At 36.6% G+C, this 27520-nt stretch overlaps 1 protein-coding gene across 2 annotated transcripts in view; it reads right to left on the reverse strand.

Moving 5' to 3' along the window:
• INTS9 (integrator complex subunit 9) overlaps positions 1 to 27520 on the reverse strand; it is a 101166-nt gene that overhangs the window by 60071 nt on the left and 13575 nt on the right. For both annotated transcript variants that reach the window (XM_045461687.1, XM_045461698.1), the window contains exons 2-3: positions 9442 to 9569; positions 391 to 451 (exon numbers count right to left, since the gene is read on the reverse strand). In XM_045461687.1, the coding sequence (XP_045317643.1) occupies positions 391 to 451; positions 9442 to 9569 (189 nt within the window). The remainder of the gene's footprint in view (positions 1 to 390; positions 452 to 9441; positions 9570 to 27520) is intronic.

The following is a 27520-nucleotide window of genomic DNA, read 5'->3' on the forward strand; positions in this document are numbered from 1 at the left end:
TTTTAAGTTTTACTCTTTCCAGTCATGGTGTCAGTCTAGCCTGAAAATAGAATGAATTGGATGGAACTCTCTATCAGTATTACCTTTGAAACTTTCATCGCAATTCTAAAAATAATAGTTTTCTTTCTGTGGTGATAAAATGTATTTGCAGCAGAAGTTTTTAGATTTTTACATACGAGCAAGTTGGACCTGAATTTGAACACTGAGATTCCCTAAAAGGCTCTTAAAGACAATAATCACCAAGTACTGAAGACCCTACATGGATCTTGGGGTTTTTCTGAGAGAATATATTGAGAAAAAAATGAACCCATCAGTCACAGTACTATACGGTGGCTCTGGTGTGACAAGATGGCTTTCCACTGGGTATAGATATGCTTCAGTTATCATTACCTTGTCCAAGAAAGCATTTCCATCCTTTAGGGACCAGCCAGGAAGATTAGACAGCCTGGGACTGCAAAACAAAAGATTAAATTATCCTAAATCGATTACTGTCCTCAGTGATTTCATGGTGACTGTTATCATCTCCATAAAGTTAAAAACAGTTTGAAATTACTGGCAACAATGTCCACCCAAAATACTAATCAAAAAGATGAAAGAAAAATAACCACACTGTATCAAGCTTAGGAAATTATGTGGCGATGGAACATTAACAAGCCAAAGAGTTTAGCACTCAACTGGGAAAATTAAAAGAATCCTATGCAAAATAATAAAGAGAAAAAAGAAAGATGAGACACTAGAGCATTTTACAGTTTTCCAATTACTGCCCCTGACTTCACCCTGCTTGTGCCTGACAACAAGCCTGCGGGGAAGGCTAAACAGGATCATCATACTGTGGATGAGAAAACAGACTCAGAGGAGTCAGGTGCTCTGACAAGAACACTTAGCTGCCTATCAGTCTGAATTCACTGCAAATAAAAATACAGTACCTGAATTCTGGTCAAGTCCACATTCCACATTCACTGCTTATAAGTGGATTAGTCACTTTGCACCTATGGCTTGGGTTTCCAAATCTGGAAAACGAACCTAGTTTTCCAGAGTGTTACAAAATGACAGCATAGGTGAATAATTTCTAGGAGGTGAGGCTCGTTTCACGTGTAGGATACACTAAGAAAGTCTAGATTCAGAAATCATGCACTTTTGGCAATCTCAGGATTTAACTGTGTGCTATCAGTTGACTAGCAGAATTATGCTGAAGGCTGAAAATGCAAATACCTTAGGGAGAAATATGCTGGTTAAAAGAAGAACTTAATGATCAAGGTGTTAGGTGAAGAAAAGCACGTTGGGAGTACAAGTTGGGTGGCAACAGGATTTTAGCGCCTCCTCACAAAATTAGTCTGTAAAGTAAAAATTAAGGGCAAGGTAACAGTGTGGGACTAAAAGACTATAATCAGAAACCAAATTAATATACAGTCCCTTAGCCTCTTGCCAAATAGGTTTATCAAATTCTGACTTTGTAATTAGGTGAAAGAGAATGAAAATAAGAAACATAAATATTGTGAATATTTTCCAATCTTCTAGGAAAGGCTAAAAGCCTGAATAAAAATACACATGCATCTAATTTTAGAAAACAATAGGAATTTGGGGGATAACTATTAATTTTGAAGTAATTCAAAACTTACAGAGAAGGTGTGAGAATGTAAAGACTAGGAAGTCCCACATACGCTTTGCCTACATTCTGTTTACATTTTGCTTTGATTTACCAAAAAGTGAGAATTTTGATTTCATACTTGGGAATGAAAATTACTACTAGCAGAGCAAGTTTGGGTCATATAAGTTATACCTGATAAGCTTGTTTTTTACACTCTGGGAGTTTTCTGCACTAACCTCACAGAAAAATATTCTATCATTAGCTCTTTAATTCCCATCTCGTTTCAAAGTCATGTGTGTCTTCACTTATAGACTTATTTCTTGAAAAATACATTGACTGCCAGGTCAGATTAAAAAAACCAAGCATTCAGATAAAAATGTAATGACAAAACAGTGTGAATACTGTTCTCATTCTGTGCATGCTAGCTCTCTAAAGGAAGGTTGTAAATATTCACTTCCCTTAAAAGTGAACTGAATCATTGGACATGCATTCTGTTTCCCATCAGACACACAGAAATCAGCCTTCAAATTACAGATAACTGATTCAGTTAGTTGTCTTCAACAAATGATCAGAATGGTACACTGCTTATCAGAGAAATTTGTTTGTTTGCTTATTTAGAGAGCGAGAGAGGGAGCAAGAGAGCAAGCAAGAGAGTACAAAAGCCAGAAAGGGATGGAAGGAGGAAGGGAGGGGGAGGGGGAGTGAGAGAGTGAGACAGAGAGAGAGAGAGAGAGAGACAGAGACAGAGAGAACCTTAAGCAGGCTCCACACTTACAATGGAGCCTGACACAAGGCTCAATCCCATGAACCTGGGATCATGACCTGAGCTGTAATCAAGAACTAGACACTCAACCAACTGAGCCACCCAGGAGCCCAAAAATAACTTTTTTAAAAAGTAAAATTTTCAGATACTGTACTTTTTTTTTTTTAATGTTTATTATTTTGAGAGGGAGCAAGAGAGAAAAAACACAAGTCGGGGAGAGATACAGCGAGAGGAGAGAGGGAATACCAAGCAGGCTCCATGCTGTCAGCGCAGAGTTTGACATGGGGTGTGATCTCATGAACAGTCAGATCATGACCTGAGCTGAAATCAAGAGTCAGACCCATAACTGACCGAGCCACCCAGGTACCCCCCCCAACCTTTTTTTTTTTTTTTTAAGATTTTATTTCTAAGTAATCTCTACCAAACTGGGACTTGAACTTACAGCCAGCCCCAAGATCAAGAGTCACATACTCTACCAACTGAGCCAGCCAGGTGCTCCTAAGATCCTATAGTTTTAACTCTTGCTAAATACTTTTTTTTACACATCAAAGCCTTCTATAAAACACCTGTGGTTATTCTGGATTTGCCAAATTGCCAGTAAATGGGAATGACTGCTCAAAGAGCATGGCCATGTTATAACAATAGTGCCAAAAATGAGGGCCACAGATGTGTCACCAAATGGCAAAGGATGCTGACTACAGAGATGAAAATATTTACTTACTGAGTTCCACTCAGTTAATGACTAAATCATAAAGAGTCAGTACACTTTAAGCTACCAAAAGGGAAGGGACTTAGGACTTTGCTCTTAATGATTACAGAATTTGTATTAGTTAGTTAGTTATGTGCACAAGTAGGGGAGGGACTAGTGGAGAGGGAGAGAAAAAATCTTAAGCAGGCTTCACACACAGCGGGGAGCCTGACACAGGGCTCCATCCCACCACCCTGGGATCACGACCTAAACTGAAATTGAGAGCTGGACATTCAGCTGATTGAGCCACCCAGGGGCCCCTAAGTTTTTTTAAAAAAATTTTTTTTACATTTATTTATTTTTGAGAAACAGAGTGAGACAAAGCGTGAGCGGGGAGGGGCAGAGAGAGAAGGAGACACAGAAACTGAAGCAGGCTCCAGGCTCTAAGCAAGCAGTCAGCACAGAGCCTGATGTGGGGCTTGAACCCACAAACTGTGAGATCATGACCTAGCCACCCAGGCACCCCCTAAGTTTTTTAAAGCAAGGAAAAAGAAGTGTCTCCATAGAAATATACCTTAATAAAATATGAGAGGTGAAGATATTAGGTAAATTATGATTATAGATTAACACATCTTTGCATCCCCTATTTAATAATTTCTTAGAAAAGAATGCCATTAAAAATATTATAGTCGAGAAAAAACATGTATACAAGATCTTTTTCAGTATTTTATATTACTGACTGACAGCATTAAATTAGGTTTAGGTGTACAATATATTGATCTGACAATTCTACATATTACTAAATGCTCACCATGGGAACTGTAGTCACCAGATTACCATACATTACAATATTAATGACTGTCCTTTCTGTCTCTGTGACTTATTTACTTAATAACTGGAAGTCTGTGCCTCTTAATCCCCTTCCCCTGTTTATTTAATTTTTTTTTTAAATAAGTAAAATATTATTGGGGTGTCTGGGTGGCTCAGTCGGTTAAGCATCTGACTCTTGATTTTGGCTCATGTCATGATCGTGGGATTGGGTCTCATGTTGGGCCCTGTGCTGGCAGCACAGAGCCTGCTTGGGATTCTCCTTCTCTCTCTACCCTCCCCCGCTCATTCTCTCTCTCAAAATAAATAAATATTTTTTTAAGTATAAAAATTAGGTAAAATATTCCCATAGGTAAATAACCCAAGGCATTTAAAAGTAATCTGTTATCGGGGCGCCTGGGTGGCTCAGTCGGTTAAGCGGCTGACTTCGGCTCAGGTCATGATCTCACGGTCTGTGAGTTCGAGCCCCACGTCAGGCTCTGTGCTGACAGCTCAGAGCCTGGAGCCTGTTTCAGATTCTGTGTCTCCCTCTCTCTGCCCCTCCCCCGTTCATGCTCTGTCTCTGTCTCAAAAATAAATAAACGTTAAAAAAAATTAAAAAAAAAAAAATAAAAGTAATCTGTTACCTAACAAAATAGCAAAAGTTAGAATGAACATGGTATGCAATTCATTTTCCCCTTATACTTTTCATTTTTCCAAATGCCTATTTTGAAATGTATTACTTTTATAATCAGAAAATAATCTAAGAGGCATGACTACATTCATTCATTCAAATAATATTTAATAAAAGCTTACTCTGAGCCAAGTATACAAAGTGCACATAACAATGTACTGTAATGTAATGACAGTTCAAAATAAATCTTGAGTTTTAGGAGTTTGCACTTTAGTAAAGCGAGATGGTAAATAGCAATTAAACAGAATAAAATAAAAGCATGATGGGGTAAGCAGAAGTGTTACAGGTTCACATAGGAAGGGCACCTTTGACAGTGTGTGGTGTTGTGGGAGAGCTGGGAATAGGAGTTAGGAGGTGAGGGTGGAGGAAGTGTTTCCATAAAAAGGGAACATGGAGGGAAGAACTTCAATATTTGGTGTAGTACTGTAGGAGTATTGTTCATCTTCACTCATTCATTAATGAATATTAATGTGTCAGGCATGCTGGTGATATGACGGTGAACAAAACATACCTGTCCCCAAGTTAGCAGGGAAGACAGACATTACAAGTAATCACACAAATAGAGAAGAAGATACTAAAAATGATGATGCAGGATGGTACAAAATTCCCTAAAGAGGGACTGGTCTAGGCAGCATCAAAAGACTTCTCTGGGTCTGATGACTGAGCTGAGATCTGGACAGTCCTAGATTGAAGGGGAAACTGGGCCAAAGGACAGGGTCGGAGGGAACAGAGAAAGACAAGACCCATATTTTCCTCCAGTAATTCTCACCAGCCTTTGGCATGGACATCTTACATAGAAGGTTATTCAAATGAAACTTCAAGAAGAGGCCTACACACTCTGTCCCCCTCACCTGACCAGAATACCATCTTTATGTCCTTCTTATATAGAAACTGAAGTCATAAATGACCTGAAACACGAGCTCCTGTGAAGTAGGCTCAGGGAAAGCAGGATGGGGCTGGGGGAGAAGAGCCTTTACGACTGACGGAAAAAATGAGTGTGACTGCTCCCAGGCAAGAAATATGATTTCTTTGAAACTAAAAGGAAATAAAAAGTAAGATACTAGAGGGGTAGGCATAAACTGTAATATACCAAGATGAACTTGGTATTTATCCTAAGAGCGATGAAAACCAGTGAAACGTTTTAAACAGGTGAGAGACAAGACTAGATGTATATTTCTACAAGACAATGTTGAAGAAAATTGATATCATGTGCATTCTGATAACATATACCACCATTTGTGTGGTATTTCTATCAAAATAATCCTAACCTAATCATGCAGAGGTATCAGACAAATCCAAACTGAAAGACATTACATAAAATAATTAGCCCGTACTCCTAAAAATGGCAAGGTCATAAAGATAGACTGCAAAACTCTTCCAGATTAATGGAGACTGAAGACAAAACAACTAAATGAAATGTGTGATCTGCACTGGATCCTGGAACACTACTGTTATTCTTCTTTTTTGCTATAAAAGGCATTACACTGAAATATGAATTGGTGTAACTTGGGAAATACGAAGAAGCTTAGATACTAGCTTAGATACTAGTATCTAAGCTTAGATACTAGCTTAGATACTAGAAGCTTACATACTAGCATAGTGCCAGTGTGAGTTTCCTGATTTTGATTATTGTATTGTGGTTATGTAAAATAATTTCCATTTTCCTAGAAAATAGGCCTCAAGTATTTAGGTGGTAAAGGAGCATCCTGTCTGTATCTTTCAAATGGGTCAGAAAAAGTTGTATGCATATGTATAAACAGAAAATTATAAAAGTACATATGATAAAATGTTAACAAGAGTAACTGGGAGATGTTTGTACTATTCTTGCAACTTTTCTGTAAATCTGAAGTGATTTCAAAATGAAAAAGTTACACAAAAATGGCTCTGGATTCAGAAAAGGGCAAGATCAGAACTGAAGACACTGATGAGGAGGCCTTGGCAGTAATGCCTGTAAAATACGATAACACCTGCAGCAGAACTTAAAGAGAAGTAACTGGATTCGAAACTGTTTGAGAAGGTAAAACTAACAAGGCTTCATGAAAGACTGGATACGGGGAATGAGAAATAGTGGCATATCTAAGTTAACTCCCAGTTTTCTGGCTTTCAGAACAACATGCCAGTCATTAAGATAGGGTACTGTGGGGGATAACCAGGTCTGGGAGGGTCTTCTCTTCTGAACCATCAATTCATGAGCTGAGCTTGGGGCATGCTGAGTTTTGAAGTACCTCCAAAGCCACATCCAAGGAGAGAAACTCAGTAGGCATTTTGGGTTTATGAATCTGGAACTCAGAAGAGGATTACTAACTAAAGATACACATTTGTAGGTTATTGTTTAGATGGTAATCAAAGCCCTGAGCATTTAGGAAATTTCCTTGGTGGATACTCTGATGGCTAAGTACTGGATATCGAAGAATTCTGATATATGATTGTCAGTCAAAAAAAGATGAATCTCCAAGGTAGATAGAAGAGGAAGAGTTAGAGAAGAGGAGAACCAGGAATGCATTATGATGGAGGAGAACAATGCCGAATGGCCAAGTGGGGATGAGAACTGACAAACGTGCATCTAATGACACGAAGTCATTTGTGATTCTAGTGAGAGGTGTTCTGGTAGGTGGTGTGGGCACATAGACTGGAGAGGAGTTAGTAATGCTGAAACGGAAAGTGGAGTCGAGAGTAGGTTAAAAAAGGTTTTTTTAAATATTAAGTTAGAAGTAATTGAGCATAATTAAATGGGAAGAACTGAATCAAGATGGGAAGGTTCAAGATAAAGAAAAGATTATAATGAATAATGAAATCACACCTCAAGAGGGCAGGAATCCAGAGAAGATTCACTCATAGGACAAATCTTATACTGAGTAGCTACTACGTGCCAAGAAGTATTTTAGGCAAGGGGGATTCAGTGGTGAACAAAAAGATCCCAGCCCTTACAAAACTTTTAGTGGAGAAGACAGACAACATATAAACTAAATATGTATATATAATGTAAGGACAAGTGCTATGAAGAAAAATAAAGCAGGACGAAGGGCTAGGGAGGGACTGGGGATACTATTTTGGCCAACTGTATCTCTAAGGTTTCTGGCCTGAGGAACAGAAAACACTTTTTTTTTTTTTAAGGAACTACATATGGGTTGACAATCATCCCTCTAGTATAACTTCCCTCTGAGAGAAGAAAAATGCCAAAGGGGAAGAGAGAGTAGAAGTGGATTCCAATGCTGAGCTAAGGCTGTGAGAACACAGAATTAGGTAAAGACAAAAGTGAACAGGAAAGGGAAAATATGTAGCTAAAATTGCCCAATTCAGGACTGGAGCACCTAGATAATTCATGACTTCGCAGTGCATAGAGGCCGCCTCTTGGAAACTCTCATAGTACTTATATTTTGTTTTTTTAGTAATTATCACAAGTGTATAGTTGTTCTCTTAACACAAGTATAATGAAATTTTCAACTGTGGAATACTTTCTCTCCAACACAATGTAAGCTCCACGAGAAAAAGAAAGTGGTCTTGTTTAGATCTGTATCCCCTGCTCCAGTCCAGTGCAGATTCTTAATAAACAACAAACAAATGGACACTGTAATGTTTGGGGGATAAACAGACAATAATATCAGGCTATTTTAGTATGAAATAACTTGTCAGTCACTTTTGTACAGAAATATACGTGATACCTACAATTTCTGAAACAGTTGTAAATATATATATAGATAGATAGTATCTGTGGATAATAAATGTATTTCTAAGTTTTAGGTGTGATTATAACTGAATTTTATCAGCTTTACACAAAATGTAATCTGGAATTATCTCTGTCCCCTTTACCTTATTGGTATTCCTTGTCTCAAAAAAACAAAAACAAAACCCAAAGACGGATTTTTAATTATACTTTTTCTAGATGGTTCAGGAGATTATCATTATGAATAATCATTGCATACGGTGATATCTTCAGGAATGAGGTATATTAGATGGTTTACCTAGGCTGCTATGCTTTTAAGCTCTTAAATCTGTTTTAGATAGCTTTTCTGTCTCTCCTATGTGATACCACTTTTTATTACTGGGAGTATATTTGCTTATATAAGTTACCCACCTCTCTTATAAATTGCTGCTTCCAAATAACAGCAAACTGGGAAGCCGATTTCCATGACAAAGTATTAGTAAGAGTAAACAGTGGTGACTATAGTCTTGAGATATCTGCTTTAAGACAAGAACTTTGGGGGCGCCTGGGTGGCGCAGTCGGTTGAGCATCCGACTTCAGCCAGGTCACGATCTCGCGGTCTGTGGGTTCGAGCCCCGCGTCGGGCTCTGGGCTGATGGCTCAGAGCCTGGAGCCTGTTTCCGATTCTGTGTCTCCCTCTCTCTCTGCCCCTCCCCCGTTCATGCTCTGTCTCTCTCTGTCCCAAAAATAAATAAATGTTGAAAAAAAAAAAAATTAAAAAAAAAAAAAAAAAAAGACAAGAACTTTGGCTTCATATATGATTCTATGATATCTACAGCTGACAATTATGAATATAATCCATAGATACCTATCAAAAAGAAATGTCAGGCTCTATGATGTCAAGTCGCTGCAAAGGCAGTTAAATGGTTCTAAAATTCAATTCTTGGGCTCATCAGCTGACCATTTATCAGCTCTTATATGAATTAGCAAGAAAGATGAAATATACATGACCTCACTTGCATAGAGCAGTTGCAGGAACATTTTACAGAAGCTCAGAAGTTATAATAAAGAAGTCAATCAATAAATCAATACAACACTTTCCATCAACCCAGCCAAAGGAAATGATTCTGATAAAGAACATTTTTAGGGAACAAAGTGAACTAAGGACAACACACAAGCTACTAGTAATCTTTATGCTAATCAGTACCATTTTTTGAAAAACGAAATCTCATTTTGTCTCAGATGCAGCAGCACATACCTTTGAACAAGTGGCAAAGGAAGGAAATTGAGAGTGGAAGTCATGTCCAGTCCACAGTCCAACATAATAGTAGTTGATTTGAATTTGAGCACATTGCATGGTAAGGTTGGGTGCCCTGACAGGCAATACTGAAAGAAATAAAATCACTTTTATCAATAATCAGTTACAGAAAAAATCTAAGAAGTGATATAGTGAATTAAGTAGAACTGATCATTTTCTCTCATAAGAATAGCATGTACATTCAGCTAACTTTCTATGCAGCTTCCTCCCTTTTACAGCTCTGGGTACCACTTCCCTCAGCAGCTCAAAAATCTCAGGTCATCATTTTTCACAGAGTACCAAGTTCCATCTCAGGCAAACACAGTTTTGAAGAGACCAAAGTTATTCCAAGTAGAAGGTTTACAGGCTATAGTTATCTGTCCCACTCCCACACGACACTTCCAAATCTCTACTATCCCACTGCACCTAACTACTGCCTAACGCTGTGGAGGTCCATTAAATTCTAATCTGGATTCTCAAACTGTACTATAGGTTAGGTTTTCTCCCGTAAATAAGTGATTTTCCTCAAAGAGGAAATGATTGGGAAGGGTTAACAAGCAAGTATCAGTAAGGAGTTATGGCCCTTCCTTGTCAGAAGACAAGACTCAAAAGGACAAGTGACTGTCCTGATGTGCAGATTCTAAAGCAGGAGTGAGGGGCACCTACTCCCAACCAATCAACAGTCTCTTGCCTGTGGAAGCAGACCTCAAAAGTGAAAAGGGCACAAGCCACAGTGGCATATTCCAAGGAGAGTGATGAGGCAAGACAATACACTGACCTCAAACATTTCTCATGTCTTCCTCGATGTAGTGGGGATGACAGATATGCCACAATGAAAATTATTTATATAGGATGTACCCTGTCACCTTTCATAATTCTACTACTGCTGTGAAGAAAAGAAATGGAAGAAGGAAAACACCTTTCCCCCCACCTTTAAAGTCATTCCGGAGAAGCCTGCCTTGAACAGCAAAGCCCAGAAATGGAAGGATCAACGTTCTTAATCCCTCAACAAGTAACATTCTCTCTTTCTGATTTCAGTACAAGCTCAACACAAGTCAGGGTAATGTGGCATCAATGCCTGGCCCCGCACAGACACAGTAGGTCAGGCTGCCTTTCTAGGTATTTGCTGCTCTGTTGGTTCTGTCACTGGATAAATTTCCCCCTTTTCTCCAGAGGATGTTACAGGGACTGACGATTTTTTAAAACTGCATGTTCTAAAAATGATAAGGACAAGAGCCAAGAAATTGTGGTTATTCTGCAAGCTTTTTTTTTTTTTATTCCAAGTTTATGTCTGGTGATTATATTTTCCAGACCAAACTTCACAACTCATGGTCTGAAATGGTACAAGATAACCTGCAATGAAAATATCACAAGTTATTTAAAATTGTAATTGTCCTAAAAAAGTCCAGGAAGTATGATTCGGGTAATTATACTTTACATAAGTACATTCTTTGACAGGTATCAGAATTACAGAAAAAATTGTCCTACTAATTAAGACAGAGCTATCCTTACCCCATCCTCCATCTGGTTCCCTATTGCTAGTTTGGTCTTTATCTCTGTATAAGAATTACTTGTTAAAGGTAAACTATCTTGGGGCGCTTGAGTGGCTCAGTCAGTTAAGTGTCTGACTTCGGCTCAGGTCATGATCTTGTCGTTTGTGGGTTCATGCCCTGCATTGGGCTCTGTGCTGACAGCTCAGACCATGGAGCCTGCTTCAGATTCTGTGTCTCCTTCTCTCTCTGCCCCTCCCCTACTTGTGCTGTCTCCCTCTCAAAAATGAATATTAAAATACAAAAAGGTACACTACCTCAAAGAGAAAACGTCATAATAAACTTGCCCCAAACATACAAATGATCTAATGAGAGCTTTCCTACAGTTCTACTTAAAAAAAAAAGTCCTATTTAGAAAAAATTAAGAAGAAATAAAATGAAATGTATAATGGTTATTTCTTGGTGGGAAGATTATCGCATAGCTTTCTTCTTCCAGGATTCCACGTTTTTCACATGTTCAACAATGGCCACTTACTTTTTTTTATAATCAGATAAGAAAAGGATTACAACAAAACTGAAAAGTTTGCTGGCCATACTGAATGACAAAATCTTTTCTTCCTTCATCCTTAACTCTAAATTACAGATAACAAGTTACTCTGGAAGACTGATGTGTAAAAGCTGCTGCTCAAAAGATTTCAGACAAAAGAAGTTAGTTGAAAGACTTTATATTTGCTCTTGTCATGCAAAGAGAAAGGTGAGGAACACTATATAAGGGCCATAATTGAATGGAAGGAACATTTTCAGAGCATCTACTAAAGGAGTGCCAGACCTTGATCTCACTAGCTCCATTTTTATGGATGAGGAAATTGAGCTTTACAAAGTTTGAGCTACTTGTCTAAGAGCCAAAGACACACACAGTAAGGTCCCCTGACTCCAAAGACTCTAGTCATGCTTTGCAAACTGCACTGCTCACTTCATGGGTCAAATGAGTCAGCTGAGACAGAGTGACTGGCCGAGGTTCATGCAACCAGTAAATGAAGCACCTGCAAGGTTCTTGAAGTCTGTCTGTGTCCAGTGATGCTCTCTGCATGTTTTTTAACATGCAGCCTGCAACCACACAGCTTATAATCAAGCAGTTGTTATTATCTAGTGAGGGTTAGGAGACGAATACACAAAAACACTAGGTAATCATGTGACTTAAATCTTAAGGTTAGGAATAAATTTATATTACAAAAAGCTTGAAAAACAGCAGAAAGAAAAAATATTCCACACAGTTTTCTATTCCATCTTTTTTTCATATTTGTAAAGAATGTAATTTTTGTAAACATACTGCTGTGTGCTACTTTGACAACTCAAGATGCCTGTTTTCTTTGTGCTGCATCACACTTCATTTTTATTGGCTGCCTAAGTAAATATACCATGGTGTGTTTAATCATTCCTCTACTGATGAACATTCAGGGTTGCTTCCAGTTGCTCTATTACAAACATGGCTGTGGTGATCACTGTAGTGCTTATGGCTTTTTCCATATTAGACTATTTCTTTAGAGGATTCCCAGAAATGGCATTAACTAGGTCAAAAAATGTGAGCATTTTATGGCTCTTGAAATATGCTGCCAAAATGCTTTCCAAAAAAGGCCGTACCTATTTACAATGACATCAGTTATATATCAGAAGATCTGTTTCACTGCTTATTCCCATCAGCATTATGGTCAAAACCATCTAGAAGCTATACTAAAATGAAGCTGAATGTTAATAGTAGCCATCTTAAAGCAATTACATGGCCCTCAAAAGGAAAGTCAACTACTTGATACAAGGTTTTAATTCTGAGAGGGGGTTTGGAGAAATGATTTAAAGCAGGGGGTCTGAAATAAGACTGCCTGGGCTCAGATCCTGGTTGAGCTCATTATTAACATGTGATTTGGGGAAAATCACTTCATTTTGCAAAGACTAAATCCTCCTATCTGTAAGATGCAGATAGACACTACCCTCCTTAAGTTGTGAGGTCTAAATGAATGGAAACAGTGCCTGACCCACAGAGTGTGTTTACTGCTAGTTAAAGAACCATTAAGGGACTGAAAAGGCCACTTAATTTGGGGGGCCACCTAAATCGACAGCGTTTTAGAGAAGAAATTCTATTCTATAGTAGCATTTACTAATGTCTTAGATACTTGTTATCCCAGAAGAGTAGGTACAGTGAGTGAACAATTTTATAAATACGGCCTATTGCTAGTTTTCCCTCTAGTTAGATACAGTCACTACCAAGTACGTAAGTGAATATTCTAGCCAACATAAGGTTTCACAATTTTTTTTTCTAGCTTAATAAACACACACCAATGCTTTCATGTTAATTTTATTTCTAACTAATACCAAAGCTGCAGGTTTTTCTGTGTAATCATTTATTATCAATACTTCATTGTCTGCCTGTTGATCCCTTTTTTCCACTGAATAAATAGAATGTGGTTATAGAACATATATGTTTAACATATATAAATGTTGTTTATATTTTTGGATAAAAATTTTATCAGTTATACACACTATATATCTTTCCCATTTTTTTTACTTTATTAAAAAAATTATTATGGAAAATCCCAAATATACAAGTAAGCAAAACTAGTATAATAAACTCCTATTACTCAACTTGGATATGTTTAACAACTATCCTTATTCTGCCTTTGCTGTTTTCCTTCTGATATTGACACGTTTCAGAAGAATAGCTATTATGGTGACCAACCTATAACTGATCTCTGAAAATAGATTTTTGTAAATAGTCCTAAATTCATCTCTTATCCACAACAGGGACAAAAACCTAAGTCCATTTTCCTCAGGGTCCTAGCAAAATTCATTAAAGGTGATTCCTTTCACATTTAAGTTATTCTTGGTTTGTAAGTTACACCTCCAAGTTCTGTAATATGTTATATATATATATATTTTTTTTTAATTTTTTAATGTTTTATTTATTTTTGAGACAGGGAGAGACAGAGCATGAACAGGGGAGGGTCAGAGAGAGGGAGACACAGAATCTGAAACAGGCTTCAGGCTCTGAGCTGTCAGCACAGAGCCCGATGCGGGGCTCAAACTCACGGACTGCGAGATCATGACCTGAGCCAAAGTCGACCGCTTAACCAACTGAGCCACCCAGGCGCCCCTGTAATATGTTATATTTTTGAAGCCTCTGTTCTATTCCCTGGTCTTGTTTTTCATTTTTAATACCAATGCTGTAACACTTATATTTTGTAATATTTTCAAGTAAATTAGAATGACTAGACTTCTAATGACTCATGTTCCCCAAAGATGTCAAAGGAGGCTACTTCATTCAATCTATATGTGAATTTACAGAATGCTGCCATTTTTATTATACAATAACATTTCTCAAGCCAGGAGCAATGCAGTGTTTTTTTCTTCTATTAATTTTATTTTTTCTTCCTTTACAATTTAAAATATTTTCCCTTGGGGCGCCTGGGTGGCTCAGTCGGTTAGGCCTCCGACTTCGGCTCAGGTCATGATCTCATGGTTTTTGAGTTTGAGCCCCGAGTTGGGCTCTGTGCTGACAGCTCAGAGCCTGGAGCCTGCTTCGGATTCTATGTTTCATTCTCTCTCTGCCCCTCCCCCACTTGTGCTCTGTCTCTCAAAAATAAATAAATGTAAAAAAAATTTTTTTTAAATATTTTTCTTTAGTACATAAGCAACTATTCAATTATCAATAACGTTAAGTATATTTTGCTTTTCAATTTTTTTTAACTTTTTAATTTTTTTTTTTTTTTTTTTTTCAACGTTTATTTATTTTTGGGACAGAGAGAGACAGAGCATGAACGGGGGAGGGGCAGAGAGAGAGGGAGACACAGAATCGGAAACAGGCTCCAGGCTCTGAGCCATCAGCCCAGAGCCTGACGCGGGGCTCGAACTCACGGACCGCGAGATCGTGACCTGGCTGAAGTCGGACGCTTAACCGACTGCGCCACCCAGGCGCCCCTTTTTTAACTTTTTAAAAAATTATTTATTTTTGAGAGACAGAGAGAGAGCATGAGCGGGGGAGGGACAGAGAGAGAGGGAAACACAGAAACACAGAATCTGAAGCAGGCTCCAGGCTCCAAGCTGTCAGCACAGAGCCTGACACAGGGCTCAAACCTACGAAACCATGAGATCATGACTTGAGCCAAAGTCGGATGATCAATTGACTGAGCCACCCAGGCTCCCCTGCTTTTCAATTTGTACTTATGTTCTCAGTTTTATTGTTCTGTTACATTTTAGAAATTTCTGCTGTTAAATGTACAGCTGATTACAATATGCACTCAGGCGAGGGCACCTATGTGGCTCAGTCCATTAAGTGGTTAACATTATATAAATCAGACTTTCAACACTCTCAAAGCAATTGGCTCAAGCTCCTTGCAGAGACCATCTTCCTTATTGACTTCTTGAGCAAGTGAATGATACTTTTCTAGTTCTCCTTTCACTTAGGCACATAGCCCTTTGGAGGTTTCAGATTACTGACCGTGAAATACGTGTTTCTGAATATTACATCTATTACTACCAAGACTCACATCACGACCTCAGGTTTCAGCAGTTCTAATACTTTCAAAAGCTGCTATGAAGGCAAAATGACAACTGGCTAAATTAACCTCACAGAAATCTTCAAAAGCAGTATGAATTACTGTAAACTTCATAAAACAAAACCAGAAAATTTAACAAATTAGTACATTTGGTACACTTGGCAATTTGGTCATAGCAAACTGAATTTTAGAGAATTGGCTGTCTTCTGCAGAAAGAATCATGGACCAAAATATCATATATGTTCTTCTACTTCCTAGTGTTGTTTAAAATAACAATATACAGTTATTTTGATATGGTGTTTTTTGCAGTGTAAGGCACTCTGTAAAAACTTTATATTTAACTTCTTTAATCCTCTCAAGAAAATTATGAGGTAGGAAGTGTATTCCTATCTTACAAATGAAGAAAATGAGACACAGAGATTATGAAATTTGCACATGTTCCCAAAGTTGTAAGAGCTGTATCAGGACTCGAATGCAGGACAGTGAGATCCAGAAAGAGTACACTTAACCACCATGGCATTTCATGTAACACAGAGAAAAAAGAATCATCAGAGATTTAAAAAAACGTTTTTTTTTTTTTTTTTTTTTTTTTGGCAGAGATAATGTGCTCTAAAAGGACACAATGTGAATTGATAAGAACATAGACTGAATTTATAATCTAGTTGAGAACAAAGAAAATTAGTTAGCTGGCTAGTGTAAGATAAAGCAAAGATCCCAAGTAAAACACAATATTAAATTAGTCTATAATCCATCATAACAGAAATTTTCTTTTCTTGGGTGTTCTCTTCCGTTAAAAAAAAAAAAAAAAAACTATTAGGATTCTTTCACTGTAAAGTAGTTTTGCTCTGAAATTACTTTTCATTATCTTTAATGTAAACTATAACTTTAGGTTGAATTAATGCCAAAAGCTCTTTAATATTGTTTGGGACAATTGCACAGCACTATAAATGAACTGCTTTTTATAGGCAATTGTGTTAATGAAATAAGTTATAAATGATATCACCATTTATTTCCTTTTTCTCCTTTGTCTATTTAACTAAGTCATATATTCATTATGGAGATCTATGAGCAAAGAGAAAACAGGTTTAGTTTGCTTTTCTCCCTGGCAGTGAAATAAAGAAGTGACTTTGGTTGCTTCTGATTCAAATACAATATTAAAAAAAATACTTTTAGGGGCGCCTGGGTGGCGCAGTCGGTTAAGCGTCCGACTTCAGCCAGGTCACGATCTCGCGGTCCGTGAATTCGAGCCCCGCATCAGGCTCTGGGCTGATGGCTCAGAGCCTGGAGCCTGTTTCCGATTCTGTGTCTCCCTCTCTCTCTGCCCCTCCCCTGTTCATGCTCTGTCTCTCTCTGTCCCAAAAATAAATAAAAACGTTGAAAAAAAAATACTTTTAGCCAATTGATTTTTGTGTAATGGTTTTGCTTCCTGGTACAACATTAGAAAACCTATTAATATAATTCAGATATAAACGAGTATAGGAAAAAACAAATCTCAATAGATTCAGAAAATATATTTGAAAACCACAACATTGATTCCAGGCAGAAACTCCTAGCAAACTATAAATGGAAGGGTATTTCTTTAATTTGGTAAAAGGTTCATAACCAAATCCTTTATCATAATGATGAAGCACACAAAACTTATAGTCAAGAACAAAACAAGGATACTCACTATGACTGCTTAAATTCAACACTATACCTGGAAATGCTATATAATGCAATAAGACAAGAAAACTAAAAAAGATTAGAAATGGAGAAACAAAAAGTCATTGTTCCCAGTTGATATGATTAAAAGACACTCTGAAAACAAACTATTACAGCTAATAAGAGAGTTCATCAAGGTTGCTGGATACAAAAATCAAAGTACCAAAATTAATTGAGTTATTTTATTTATTTTTTATTTAAAAATTTTTTTTTAATGTTTATTTATTTTTGAGAGAGACAGAGTGTGGAGCAGGGCAGAGGCAGACAGAGAGACACACAATCTGAAGCAGGCTCCAGGCTCTGAGCTGTCAGCACAGAGCCCAACATGGGGCTTGAATTCACAAACCATGAGATCATGACCTGAGCTGATGTCAGACGCCCAACCAACTGAGCCACCCAGGCGCCCCTTAATTAAGCTATTACATGCCAGCAATAAACAATTAGTAAAAAGTAATAAGAGTTAAAAATTAGAATACCATTTATATGGCAAAAATTTAAATGCACCATAAAAGTAAAAAAGTGTAAAATATTTACCAAAAAATTTTATAAAACTCTTGTCAGAGATAATATTAATTGGAAAGGAAAATAAACTTTTGCAAAAATAGCAATTCTCACTAATTTTTTATAGAGTTTAAGAATCATATCAAAGAGTCAAGGGCTAAGATTACCTAGGAAAAAACTAAAGACCAATGATTAGTGAAGAAGACTTAAATTTTCTGATATTACAACTTAACTACAATGTCATTAACAGTAGGATGTTGAACTGTGATAGTTAATGGACAAATGAAATAGAAATAAACAGTCCAGCAAACAGACACACATATCCAGGGGCTTGCCATATGATAAATGTGGCATTTCTAATATATAATGCTGGGGAAGTTTGCAACCCATCTGAAAAAATTTACCTCACACCATACACAAAAATTAATTCCAGATGACTTAAATACTTAAGGTACAAAGGCAAAAAATTTAAAACTTTTAGTGAAAAATAAAAAGAGGGTAAGTTCTTTACTACCATAGGGTAGTGGAGACTTTCTTCAGAGACAAAAAAGTACAAATAAGACAAAGATTAAGAAACCTGACTATAGTATTTTAAAATGAAAATCTTCAGGGCGCCTGGGTGGCTCAGCAGGTTAAGTGTCCAACTTTGGCTCAGGTCATGATCTCGTGGTCTGTGAGTTTGAGTCCTGCGTCAGAATCTGTGCTGACAGCCCAGAGCCTGGAGCCTGCTTCAGATTCTGTCTCCATCGCTCTCTGCCCCTACCCCGCTTTCACTTGCTCTCTTTCTCTCAAAAATAGACATTAAAAAATTAATAAAGTAAAATGAAAATCTTCAAAAGACACCATTAACAGAGTGAAAACACAAGCCAGAGATTGGGAGAGGATATTTCCCACACGTGTTAATAAAAAAGCACTAATAAAGTTATTAATAACTAATAAGTTATTACTAATAACTTCACTAGTGCTTTTTATTTGTAACCTATTCAGTATAAAAAATTCATATAAATCAACAAAAAAATATTTAAAAACCCAATAGAAATGAGGAAACAAGAGTGGGCAATAAATGTAGATATAAAAAGCTCAAAATCACTAGAATCAGGGAAATGCAAAATAAGATGATAATGAGCAAATGGACTAATGAAGCTAAGTACTGAAGAGAATATAGTACAAATGGAGTATAAATTGGTGTAACTCTCAAGAATTTGGCAATACTAATAATATTGAATACATACTTTAAATACACTAAGCTAATAAAGGTATGTATAGGTATGATGCACATCAACTTGAGGAAAGTAGTAAGGGAGGAAAAGCAAAGGTTGGTGATTTTAACCTTAGATATAACTATGTCTTTAAAAAGGGGTTAAGGGGAGCAAGGAGATCTGGTTTTTTAAAAAAGGCAAACTATTTACAACTATTTAATATTAGTAACAAGTGCTAAGGTGTCTTTTCTGTATTGTTACCAGAAACTTCCGCAGACATCAGAATTATTTAGTTATACCTTTCCTACCATTGTCAAAATATGTAGTGCTGTTTTCCTTATGACAAAAGTCTCATGGTACAAGATATGGCCTTGGGCAGGGGGAAAGGAAAGAAATAAAGGTAACTCCCAGATTTTTAGCCTAAAATTTTGAGATTATGTTAGTACCTTCAGTGAACTCCTCAATGCTTCCTAGTCTTATGAAGTTTAGTAAAACACTTCCCTAACAAGATTTGGCAAGGCTTTATAATTTTATAAGAAGTTTTTCAAGTGATGTTGAGCTTTATTTAATTACCAGAAATGTTATATTAATATGATGGCTATATTTATAAGATATACATATTCATAAAAATACACAGTAATGCTGACACTTGAAAAGGAATTCTAAAAATAAAATTAGACCACAGCTCAGAAAGGAGTAGCAACTGGAAACTTCATTGTATGAATTACCTTCACAAACAATAAGAATTACTGACAAATATTTTCTATCCAGTATTTAATTAGTCCTTTCCCAACAACTGAAAAGATGTTATTGATACTAACTTGACTGTCAAGGCCCAAGATCACACAATTAATAACAGACTGAATGTGCACTCAAACCAGCACAAGTTCTAACTGCTTTCTCTTAAATCTTTCCACTAATATACTAGTAGGAAACCTATGATAGTGTACTATATTAAGAGCAACATATTTAATATGGATAGGAAAAAAACTTAAGAATCTTAGAAACAAAAGTGACTATAATTTGTTCTAGTCATCTTTTCCCTCAATATTGCCTTCCTGTTGTACCACTAACCCCTGCTAGCTTACTTCTAAGGCAGACAGCTTGGGATTAAGACTACTGACTTACTGACTACTAATTAAGACTACTGACACTGTCATTTCTATATCCCTGAGAAGTTGTACCCTAGTGCATTTTAACATTAAAAAATATATTTCTTAATGATAAAATCTAAAGATTAAAAAAAAATTTAATTCTTTTTCCCAGCTTTGCTTATGTTCATTAGACTCTTAGCTTCCATAAAAATCATAAAATATTGAGGTTAAAGGGGCCTTTAAACTTGGAATGGATCATAGAACTAAATGTAAGAGCTAAAACAATAAAAACTTCTGGGAAGTACATGCAATATAAATACAATACACGCTACATACATAATTTTTAATTTTCTAGTAGGTAAATTAAGAAAGTAAAAGGAACAGGTGAAATTAATTTTAGTACATTTCATTTAACCCAATATATCTAAATTTTCAACGTAGAATTGATATAAAATATTAATGAGACATTTTTACATTACTTTACGGTACCAAGTCTCCAAAATCTAGTGTTAACATTATACTTGCAGCATATTTCAATTCAGATGATAAATTTTCATCTGAAATACTTAGTATGTATTGAGATTTCATAAAACTTACAGTTGAAAAAGTAGATCCACATACTCAAGTTCTTCCAAACATACTTAAAATTTTCTCAATAATTGAATTATCAGCTTTTATTAAAAAAATTTTTTTAACATTTATTCGTTTTTGAGAGAGAGAGAGACACAGACAGACAGAGTGTGTGCAGGGGAGGGGTAGAGAGAGAGGGAGACACAGAATCTGAAGCAGGCTCCAGGCTCTGAGCTGTCAGCACAGAGCCTGATGCGGGGATTGAACCCACGAACCGGGATATTATGACCTGAGCCAAAGTCATCCGACTGAGCCGAAGCTCAACTGACTAAGCTACCTATGTGCCCCGAGTATCAGCCTTTTAAAGTTTAATTAAAATACATTTTAAATTTCAGTTCCTTAGTCATAATAGCAACTTTGTGTTTAATAGCCATATACCACTGGTGGATACTCTACTGGACAGGGCGACTCTAGTAAAACAGAGGAAAATCTTTGTGCTTTAGGTTAGCCAAAAATTTTAGATTAGACACAGAATAAGAACCATAACAGAAAATCTATAAATTGAACTTAATTGAAACTTGAAACTTTAGTTCTTCAAAAGACAGTCTTCAGAAAATGTAAGATAACTCAGACTGGGAGAATATACTTGCAAAACACGTATCTCATAAAGAACTTGAAAGCAGAAAATAAAAATAAAATAAAATAAAATAAAATAAAATAAAATAAAATAAAATAAAATCCTTACAACTTCAAATCTTTTCAAATGAAAAGATGCTCAACATTAGTCCTTAGAGAAATACAAATTAAAACCATAATAGGATACCACTACACTTTTACTACAAGGGTCAAAGTGAAAGACTGACCAGAGCTGGCAAGGAGGCTGAGCAACTCGAAATTTCATATACTACAAGCATAATGTTTTTGAGATTCATCCTTCTTGTTGCTCTCAGCAGGTCATTCCCTTTTATTGCTAAAAAGTATTCCAATGTATGGATGTACCAGAATTGGCTTATGCATTCACAAGCTGATGGACATTTGGGTTGCTGTTCCAGTTTTTGCCAAGTATTAATAAAGCAGTTATAAGACATTTACATTATAGGTTTTTGTAGGGGCATATAATTTCATTTCTCTTGGGTAAATACTTAATAGTGACATTTCTGGGTTAAATGTTTAACTTTATAAGAAACTACCAAACTGTTTTCCAAAGTAGAAATTTATTTTTAGCTTAAAAAAAAAATCAGTCAGATTTTATTGCTGGGCTGTGATTAGTTCTAGGCATAAAGTATTAGTTTTTAACTTTGCCTCTAATTTGTTATTAGTCCAAATCCCTAAATTCTCTGGGCCTCAAATTTCTTTACCTGATGAATGAGACTTAATTAGATTATTTCTAACCTCTCTCTTAACACAAAAAAGTTCCTTTTCATCATTCCATCATTTCCCTGGGTGGACCAAACCCTCACTCTTTTATATAACCTGTCATCAAGATGTGTTTATACCACTGTGTTGTTTACAATTGACTTTCTGAAAACATAATACACAATTTATAAGATCATCTAGTCCAAATACCTCTTTGAAAAATGAGGAACCTAGCTCTTAACAGGGCTTGTGAACTTTCTTTGAACCAACACCCCTGAGTGTACATACACTTGTTGCCATGGATAGTTACAGCTCACTAGGAGATACTCTATGCCCCAGTAGAGATGTATAAGATTCTTAGTGCCACAGGGAAAGAGAGCACACTCTATTGAGAATCTCCACCTTGTACCACACCATCCTGAGTTAAAAATGGTTACCGCTGAGCCAAATTTGCCTAATTCGGAACTATTACCCCTGCTAAGAATTTTCAGCAAGGCTTTCCAACACTCAGAGATTTCTATAAATACATCTCAATTTTATTTGGTAATCTTGCACTTTCTTTCGCTTTCCATCTTGATTCTATCTTGCAGGAGAGCTGTTAAATGTGCCAATCATACTCACTGTCAAGCTGACTACACAGCTGGATAGAGGGATAATTTTCCATTTGAGCAGAGAATCTGCAGCATGCATGGTGAACACAGTGAAGCCACTTTCTGGTTGGAGAGTGGCTAGATAACACGCACAGTTGGGGAATTGACACTTATGGCTGCTCCTTCATGCTTATCCTCTTCTCTGACTTGACTCTTCAGTAAATGCATAAAGCAGCGGAGAGCGGTCATAGAAAGAAAACAGCCCAACTTAAGTTCAGGAAGGGTGGGAATGTTGGCAGTCAATATTAAAGAGAGAGGGAAAATAGGCAGGAGTTGGCTTGGGAACAAACATCATTGGCTGCCTGGTACCAGAACTTTAAAAATGTTATAAAGTAATTAGAGTTGATGGTAAAGAAATTCACAGAGCTACGCATATGACCTCATTTATGTAAATATATATATGTAATTAAAAAAGACTGAGTGCATATACCAAACTGGTAAAAGTGGTTACTGCAGGGGAGAGGGTGGTTGACAATACTGCAACTTTCACTTTCTACTTTAGCTACTTCTTGTACACTCTTGAGTTCTTTTTAAATTTTTATTTTTGGTGTTTATTTTTGAGAGAGAGACAGAGTGCGAGTGGGGGAGGGGCAGAGAGAGAGGGAGACACAGAACCGGAGACAGGCTCCAGGCTCTGAGCTGTCAGCAGAGCCTGACACAGGGCTCAAACCCATAAACTGTGACATCATGACCAGAGCCGAAGTTGGCCACCCAGGTGCCCCTTGAATTCTTTTTAAAACCAGATTTCAACCAGATTTTTGGGGGGATGGGGGGAAGAACCAAGACATTTTTTTTTCTCTTTCGGAATACAGAGCAATTACCACAGAAGTTTCTATTAGAGACAACATTTTAAAAGGTTGACAGCAAACAGGTAACAGCATTTAGAGGAAAGGAAATAAGGAATATGGGATATAAAGATAAGGTTAGAAATAGTTAATGATAATAATAAATTAAAAAAATAAGTACTACTCTAACCTAATCTTTCACACTATGGATATATCTACACTTCAAAGCAAAAGCTGTGGTCCACCACCACCAAAAAGAAACTGCGTTAAAGATCATACACGACAGGCCTACATGATGCTTCTGTTCAATAATGTTTGTTTTATTTGAGATTGGTTCTCAGGTGTTTAATGAACATTATTAACCTAGTATGTCCTATAAGAACAAAAGTAGCAAGGGTGATAAAAGTGCTAGTAAAAAGCAACATATGAATATGATGGATAAATGTAAAGATACCATTAAAAAGGGAGAGAGAGATATGGAAACTACAAGTATTATTTATGGGATGAATAATTTAGAAGCAGAGGCAAGTTAAGGACAATAGAATTTATATGAGTTGCTGAAAATCCACAGCAATGACAATGGGTGAGAAAAAAGGAAAAAGGTTAATAAAATGGTACACCAGTAAGTGGCTAAGAAGATCAGCATCAACAAGGAGAATCATTATTCGTTTAACATTAATTCAAGAGTAAGCTAGTTTATTCTAGTCATGTTATGTTGGGATGAGAACTGAGTGTTGTATGTAAGCGATGAACCATGGGAATCTATCCCCAAAACCAAGAGCACACTGTATACACTGTATGTTAGCCAATTTCACAATAAATTACATTAAAAAAAATAAAAATAAAAACGTTGTGCACTCCCCCCAAACCAAACCACAGATAATGCATTGGTTCAAACTTCAGTGTCCAGACAAATGTGGACATCAAAGTCAACTGTGAAGGAGAGGGCACAGATACCATGGTCACTAGGGAGTTCCCTGTGGCACGTGGGTAGGTAACTGGCAAGAGGTGTTACCTAACTGAACAGACTTTCAATGCTGACAAAACTGTGCTGTTTAGTGGGAAGGTGTCAGATATAATTAGGGGACAAGCCCCTTTTAGTCCTTTAGATTTTCAAAGAAATGGATTTAAAAACTGCTTTTGATTAAGTGAAGAAGTTTATAAAAACAGCTACCATTTATTGAACACTTTATGCTGGGTCCCTCACATGCATTTATGTCTGGACAAAAATCAGGCAATCAGCAATGTTTTGGGGTCTAGAAAAGGCTTTTCAACCAAAAAATTTCCTACTAATCACACCAGTTAACATGTCAGGGATCAGAGTAAAGGAAAGGGTTTTTGGGACACCTGGGTAGCTCAGTCAGTTAAGCCTCTGACTTTTGATTTCGGCTTAGGTCCTGATCTCCTAGTTCATGAATTTGAGCCCTGTGTCAGGCTCCGTGCTGGCAGTGCAGAACCTGCTTGAGATTCTCTGTCTCCCCCTCTCTCTGCCCCTCCCCTGCTCCTTCTCTCTCTCTCTCAAAAGAAATAAACATTAAAAAAAAAAGTTTTCATTTGCCTGTACCATCTGGGTCCTTGGGAGAGAATAGAAGAGGCAGCTTCTTTTACTAATTAATACTGAGCCTGCAAAAATGGCAACAGGGAGACCCACACTTACTGGGGAAAGCAGTTTGATTTTGATTTTCAGTTTGTTGTAGTTGATAAAGTATTTCTTTAAAAATCTTTGTATGGAATACTAGAGAGAAATTCTAAAACTTTAGGGAAATATTTGATATAATCTTGGGGTAGAAAAGGACTTTTAAGTGTCATCCTAAAGCCATGATCCTGAAGAAAATAACAATAGATGTGTTTATTTATGTGAGAAACAAAACAAGGCAAAAAAAAAAAAAAAAAAAAAAAAAAGAAAGATATACTGGCAAAAACTATAAAACCAGGAATTGATATCCTTAATATATAAAGAACTTTAATAACTGAGAAAAAGACAAAGATTCCAAAAGAAAAATGAGCCAAAATCAGAAACAGGCAATTTGCAAACGAAGGCCAACAAAATACTGAAATCACAAAACACCAAAAACAAATGCAAAGCTGATCAACCTTCAAGTAATGAAGTGTAGATTAAAACTACAGAGAGGAAATGGTTTGTCCAAACACTCACATAAAGAAACTAATCATGAGGACATGGGGAAATGGAAACTCAATTATTCCTGGTAGGTGAAAATGAAAGGACTTCTGAAAAGCAGAATTGAATCAAAATTTAAAATGTGCATGTGTAGTCCTTGACCTTGCAATTTTACTTAAGGAATTTACTTACAGTAAGACAAAAACCAGGTGGGTGCAAAAAAAAAAAAAAAAAAAGGTAAATAAAAATATGTTCTCTTCAGCATTGTTCAGGATAATAGGGGATGGAAACCAAAATATTCAACAGCAGAATAAATCCACATAATGCAATACTATAAAATGCTCCAAATGAGCGATATACATATTTAAAATGGAAATGCTTGTGACACTATTGTCCCGTTATCTGTATCTCCTTCTGTCCTTTTAAAGGAGAAACCCAAATCTCAGCTGGAATTATGGCCATCTGGAATAAAGGTTATTTCCTAGCTAGTCTCTCTAGCAACTAGATTAGCAATATAAATTCTGGTCAAAAAGATAGATCAAAGTGGTATATGCAACTCTGAGAAACTAACAAAGGGAAGGCGCCTGTCTTTCTTTGCCTCTTCCTCCTTCCTTGAAATAAGGACTTGATGGCCTTAGATGAAAAAGTCACACTGGATCACAAAGAGTAAGCCACATATTGAAGATGGTGGCAATAAGGTGTCTAAAGATGATGGACCTGTTATATCAGCTCTGGACTATTTACCCTCAGACTTCATTATGTAAGAGAGAAACAAACATCAACCCTATTTAAGCCATGATTATTTCAGGCTTCCTATCATTCAGAGTGGAATCTAATCCTAAGAGATTTATAACTTTACAGTTACTGATATAGAAGGATATCAGTGCACACATCCACCACAGATTACCTGCCAAAATGTTAAACGGTGATTACTCTAAGCAGTGAGATTACAGGTGATTTTTGTTTCCTCCTTTATATCTTTCAATCATATTATGAAAAAAAAAATTATGTATTGATTCTACAATAGTTATTTTTATTTTCAGAAAAGCATTCTAAAAATTCGAGTGAATTAAAAACCAAGTTTTATTTAGTCCCTCTGCAGAACTCTGATAATTCAGATTGATTTCTTTTTAAAAGAAACCATGTTGTGTTTGCCCGACAGTCTCCCACTGAATTGCAGTGGCTTGCCAAGCCCAGAAATAGGTTTTACCAGGCTGAATTTCTCAGGGTTCCTTCAAGAACCCTACAAAGAGATGGTAATCTCACAGGCAGCTTGCCAGTCCTCTACAAATTGCTCTTCATCATGGGGGGGGGGGGGGGGCAGGGGGGCATAGGTTAGCCAACAAGTCAACAATTTCATCCTCCAAAACTTTCAGGTCAACAATGTGTTGAGTTAAAGAAGCCAGACATAAATGAGAACACACATGAATGCATAACTAGATAAAAATTCATCAAACTATAAGCACACTTGAAATTTATGCTAGTTTAAATGTACGAAAATTATATTTAAAAAAATCCAAGGACAGCATCACACTTTCTAGTGATGTATCTATATTCAAGCTGTCGATGTAACCAAGAATATTCTATGCACTTATCAATTCTGTAGGAATGGGACCCTTGCCCAGCTTTTTCTCAATAGAGGTGAATGTCAAGGAATTTACTGTTTCTGTTCTCTCCTTTTTTTCCCTATCTGGGTATTGTTCTTCTATGGTGCCCATCAATTTGTCCCACTGATTCTCCAAATCCCTTTCACCTTGATGTATTTATGAATTCTGTTATTGCTTATGAGGTCCTCGTAAAGTACTTAGAAAAATCTTGTCCTAAGTAGGGTAATTCTGACTTTGTGCTTACTTTGATGCATTTGCTATCTTTCCTAATGCTTCTTGATTATATGTCACTTTTCAAAATATTTTCTGTAACTGCAATGAACCATACTTTTCTGATTTCACATTCCGAAGTTTTTCTTAAGTGTGTAAAATATAGTTCTTCCAATTCCTTTGACCTAGATTTCCAAAGGGATAAATTAAA

This window comes from Leopardus geoffroyi, chromosome B1 (assembly GCF_018350155.1).
Source record: "Leopardus geoffroyi isolate Oge1 chromosome B1, O.geoffroyi_Oge1_pat1.0, whole genome shotgun sequence".
NCBI classification, from domain to species: Eukaryota; Metazoa; Chordata; class Mammalia; order Carnivora; family Felidae; genus Leopardus; species Leopardus geoffroyi.